Source organism: Plectropomus leopardus, unplaced genomic scaffold, assembly GCF_008729295.1.
Source record: "Plectropomus leopardus isolate mb unplaced genomic scaffold, YSFRI_Pleo_2.0 unplaced_scaffold28754, whole genome shotgun sequence".
In the NCBI taxonomy this organism is placed as follows: domain Eukaryota; kingdom Metazoa; phylum Chordata; class Actinopteri; order Perciformes; family Serranidae; genus Plectropomus; species Plectropomus leopardus.
In genome coordinates, this window is record NW_024631328.1 from 1 (window position 1) to 5,613 (window position 5,613).

General features: G+C 41.2%; 1 protein-coding gene across 1 annotated transcript; it reads right to left on the minus strand.

The window, feature by feature from the left end:
- Positions 1–5: 5 nt before the first annotated feature.
- On the minus strand, positions 6–5,442 carry LOC121938189 (Golgi apparatus protein 1-like; the record flags this gene model as incomplete). The annotated part of the gene is made up of 6 exons (XM_042481466.1): positions 5,214–5,442; positions 3,869–4,083; positions 3,121–3,242; positions 2,417–2,518; positions 2,074–2,227; positions 6–221 (listed from the first exon to the last, which is right to left on the minus strand). Coding segments are annotated over exons 1-6 (1,023 nt in total), but the record flags the coding sequence as incomplete, so codon positions are not given.
- Positions 5,443–5,613: the final 171 nt, after the last annotated feature.

A 5,613-nucleotide genomic window follows, 5' to 3' on the forward strand; every position in this document is an offset into this window, starting at 1 on the left:
GACTCCAGCTCCGTCAGGTTCCCCACCACGTCTCTGCAGTCCGACACCAGGTCCTCCAGGTGGTCCTGCAGACACTCCAGCTCCTGTCCGGCCTCAGTCTTCTCGCTGCACCACTTCCCGAGGTCGGTCATACATCGTCTCTGCAGCTCGGGGTCCAGCTTCACGTCCAGCGCCCTCTGGTGGAGGATCCTCTGCACCTCCACCTTACAGTCCCTGGAGAGCTGCAGAGGACAACGACCACGGCGGGTTAGAGGACGCAACAAAAACACCTTAAACTGATACTCCACTCCAGATTTTTTCTTTTTTTTTAGGGCTGACTGTACAAAATGTTAATGAGATTTTTGATTATCATCAGAAATGTGGATTTAATGACTTAAGCGGGTGAACTTAAGAATTAGAACTGATCAATTTAGAAAATCACATAACTTTATTGCAGCCTTTTAAATCAGGAAGAGACAACATTTGTTTCAGATATAACGATATCCAAAATCTCAGATGGTATGTGGTCTCGTAGGCCCGCAAGCATCACCGAAGTGCTCAAATGATTTTACCAACAAAATAAAAGTGTATAATTAAAATGTATTCACATTTTGGGGCAATTAGCTCTCAAAATAAACAGCTTTTTGCGACTGTTATATCGGTTTCCATGGAAACAGAGTCTGACTAATTCCTCAGTAGACTCCTATATGAAACGAAACGTAAATAAATAAATACATAAATAAATACACCAGATATAAACAGAAATGCTCAGCTTGCTCCCTTTTGTTGAGACTCAGATAAAAATCTTCCATATACAGATTTAGCTGTTACACGCACAATCTTTACCTGTATGTGTAAACAACGTACCTGAGTGGAGTATCACTTTAAGGACAGCAAACACATTTGATTATTATCAAGATATTTTCATTAATATACACATATTTTTTATTGTAGATTTGCATCGATTCTTCGATTCACAGCTCAGCAGCTCACTTTTCACACAATTACTCTTCAAAATTAGTTCCCACATGCAGCGACATTAGATAAGAATTACAGAGTAATCACTTCCCCTTCAAACCACCAGTCGTCATGACGAGCGTTTTTTCATCTGATTATTATCATCATCATCAGTTCAGCAGCACGTCGTACTCACAGTCCAACTCTGGTTTTCTGCTTCAGACTCCCCATCGAGGAGCTGCGAGAATATTCTCTGGTCAGCGAGAGCGTTCACAGACTGTTTATTTACCGCACTTTTTATTTCCTTCTGCACACTGACAGTTTAAATACACATCAGGGTTCACACACATTTTAACAAATAGATTTCCAGGATTCTGCAGGACTTTGAGGCAAATTTTCAAGACCATACATTCTCTGAAAGACCACTAATACTCCTTATCGGTTCCTTTTAAAATTTTCATTTTTTAATTTTTTGAAAAATGACAAATTTAGTGTTGGTTGTGAAGGCATATTTTTTCCCAAAAATCTTGGGTGACATTTAAAGAAAAAAATATGCCATTTGTTTTCTTATTTTGGCAATTTTGAAAGAAAAATAATTAATGATTTTTGTTTCCCTAAAAAGATTTTTTGGCCCTTTAGTTTCTAAGTATATGGCAATTTTTAAAGGAAAAAAAGATTGAATTCTTTTTTCTTCAATTCTTGGGAATTAAGAAACTATAAAACTATTTGTATTCATAAACTCTTTGTATGAACAGACATCCGTAACCACATGGATTAGAAAGAAGTATGAGTTAACTGATCCTTTAAAGAGATATTTATAATTCAATCATGTATTTAAATCATGTTACAGAAAAAATACTTTTTTTTTTTAACATTCTTGAGGTCATTTTCTCTTTTTTGTTTGTTTTTTTACTTTTTTCTTGTCTTTCTTTTTTGTGTGCTTTTTTTCTGCTAATTTTCATTTAACTTTTTATCATTTCTTGTTCTATTTTTGGGCCATTTCTTGTTGAGTTGCCCACGCTTTTGAAAGAAATCAAGTCAATTTGCTCGGGTTTCAAAAGGATAAACAACAATATGACCTTTTGCCAAACCGTCCGGTGATTGTTTTGTCCTGGAGGACAGAATCTGCAGACTCACCCTCCGTCCCTGCTCCACGGAGCGGTAGGCATGGCGGTACAGGCAGGAAAATATGGCGCCAGGCGGCATCATTTCGCTGGTCTCGTTCCAGCCTTGAGTGTGGCAGAGGCGGGCGGCGTCGCCTTGACATTTCTTATACAAGACGGGATCCAACCTGGGCAACAACACAGGAAGTGATGCGGCTGTTCACAGCTGGATCTTTGGTTCATTGTCTACTTTACACTTAATTTTTTAACTTAACTTTTCTTTGATGTTTTGGTTCTCGGTTGTCAAACAGTTTACGAGCTTCAGCAAAGTTCAGCGAAGGTTTGGTTTCGTGTGAAAGAGGGTCGGCAGGACTTACTTCCAGTCTCTGGCGATGAAGTACTGCAGCTCCAGCAGTCTGTGCTCACAGTCCTCCACCATCTTCTCCGTGTACAGATGCTCCATCAGGCAGGACAGGATCCTGCAAATATTTAAAGTTTCACCTTTACTTAGATTATTACAAACATTTTTCTGCACACAGGACGACGTATATCTTTTCATCTTTTATGGTCAAATACTCTGAGCAACTAAAATCACTTTACTTTTGAAGAAGCTTTAAAGCATTTAAACTTTTAATTCCTTTAAATCAGATTCAGATTGAAACTAGATCTTTGCATCGGCGGATAAAAAGAGAAAGAAAAATTATTTTTTAAAATGAGAAATTACACCTAACATGCAATCTAAATTTTATGGATGTATCTGTTCAATCAACTAAATTATCTGAATCCGTACAGCAAATAATTCAAAAGGAAATGAGTTTAAATCAGCAACACGTGGAACCTAAACGTTGATTTTTAGTTATTTTAAGACTAAAAATAATATGGGTCTATGGGAGAAGTTGGGTGATTATTCTTCGTGATTTATCTGGTGGTTTTATTGTATCGGTGGAGAATCACAGAAAATTACATCAGTGAAATGAGTGCAGACAGATGATAAACATGAGATAAACAGAAAACACAACAGGCAACAAACACGGTCAACGAGGAGAGAGAAGACCATCGATAAACGTCCGGTTCGACTCACATGGGGTCTCCGCTGCGGATGTGTTTGCAGGCGGTCTGGATGACGGACTCACAGGCCTCGTTGAGCGCTCGGTCGATGCGGTAGTCGGCGCCGGGGTCGGCCTCCTGGATCAGAGTCTGGAGCTGAGGACGAAAGAAACAACATCATCATCATCCTCCTTGAGTCCTTTCGAATGTTTGTGCCAAATTTGAAGAAATTCCCTAAAGGCGTTCTTGAGATATCACGCTAACAAGAATGAAACGGATGAGGTCACAGTAAGCTTGACCTTTGACCTATGACAACCAAAATTCATTACGCTTATCATTGAGTCCAAGCGAACGTTTGTGTCAAATTTGAAAAAATTCCCTCGAGGCGTTTTTGAGATATCGCATTCACAGAAATGTTCTGGGCGGATGTTACGGACGCACGAACGGACGCACAACCTATAAACATAACGCCGCCGGCCTCTGATATCGCCCACGCGGAGGATCAAAACGAGAAAATTAAAACACTGCAAAAACAACACAGCAAAATGTGTCGATTGCATCAAAAGGAGAAAATGCTGAGTAACACGACAACGCTTTTCTTTTTGATGCAGTTTTATTCTTACGGCTCCAAAATAAACGATATCTGCTACAGAAAAAAATCCACCGTTTGCATGTCGAGACAGAGAATATTTGTTTTATTAAAACACCCCGTTGCGAATAACAAATCAGCATTTATTTTACATATGTTCACTCTGATAAATTAAATGTTGAGGGCGACTCACCGCCCTCTGGCAGTTGGTGTCGATGGCGCCCATGTCTCCTCGGCCGACCCTCATCAGGCAGTGCAGCGTTCGCCCTTTGCGGTGCAGACCGGAGCAGTGACCCTCGATCTCGCTGCGACAGTGCAGCACGATCTCCGGACTCAGAGAGAAATCCTCCATCAGCATCCGCCTGTAGTCCATCATCTCGCCCTGACACTCGCCGCTGACCACGCGACCTGAAACACAAAATGACGGCGTTAATAATCATCGTTAGTTGTTTAGCTGCTGGATGAGACCGGAGAGACGGACGGCTGGGAGGATCCGTCAGTACGTTACGTGATGTTAGAAAAATTCATGTAAACATGTTAGTCCGGACTAAAGATACATGTGTGGTGTGTAAAATGGGCACAGAAATCGGACTAAATCAAATTTCTCGAAATCAGACTAAAACACCCAGATACACCAAGTCGAGCTTTTCCGTCATGGAAACACCTCCACCGGACTTTAAAGCGTATCGTATCGTATCGTATCGTATCGTATCGTATCGTATCGTATCGTATCGTATCGTATCGTAACTCGACTTGGCGTTCTGCGTGTGCTTTTAGTCGCCTGCCTCTGTGTTTAGGGACTGTTTGTTATTTGTGAGGGAGGAAGAGATGCTGCTAAACGGGTCAGGCATTTAAAAAAAAAATGGAAGCACTGAGGAGGGACTTGTTTTTTATTTAGGCTGAGGTGACGGACATACAACTTTTTTTTTAATAAACAAAAGTCAAACCCCAGCGTCCCCCCTCCTCTGATTAATAAAGTAAAGTCCCACAACATCGAAACAGAAGCTAAGTGATGTCCTGCTGTGGATGCAACATATCTGAATATATAATTAAATATGTTAATATACATATTTCTCTTTAACATGACAAAATAACATCAAGTTTTTATAGTATTTATAAATGGAGCAGACGCATACACAATACACATCGACACAGCTAATACATCAAATACAGCACTGTTCATGTTAAACTTAAAGCACAATAATGATGGAAAAGTTTTAATAAATTGATAACTAATCCTTCAAAGTTATCGTAAATAAACAGTAACGATTGTGATTGGGTCGATATCATGGACTGTAAGAATAATATAGATTTATAAAAACTAGCTGAGAGGGCAGATGTCCGGCTGCTGTGGACGAATCGGACAGACTTCATCAATAAACTGACTGTCCCCCGCTGCTTGTTTACTGGGACAAGGACAGGAGACACGTTAAAAATCAGCTGTGACTGCAGCTCCACTGAACCGTGCATGGAAACGTGCCGAGTGGTTTTTATGATTGAGAGCGACTGACAGGCAGGACGCTCTCTGAGTGTCTCACCTCTGTGGACCGCGGACTCCAGGCAGAGCAGCAGGTAGGACAGACGAGCTTCTCGGGCTCGGGGCATGTTGTTGTCGGCGCTGCAGCGGTATTTCCTCAGGTCCGACTTGCAGGCTTTGGCCAGCGAGTAGCTCACCTTGTAGTCCTGAGCGATCAGCTTCTGCCGGGTGGTCAAAGCCTCGCGACACTGAGGACACATGGACGCCGTCAGCATCAAGACTCAAATTTCTTCTGCTCCAAAGTGGCAGAACAACAAATAAATTGGGCAACAACCAACAGCAATATAAGCCTCTAACACCTGGATCAACATCAGAGGTCCTGTGCTGCATTCAGCAGCATTTAAACCTCTGAAACCTGAGAAAAGTGGTTTCTTTCAAAAACACGGTAAAAACAAAACCAG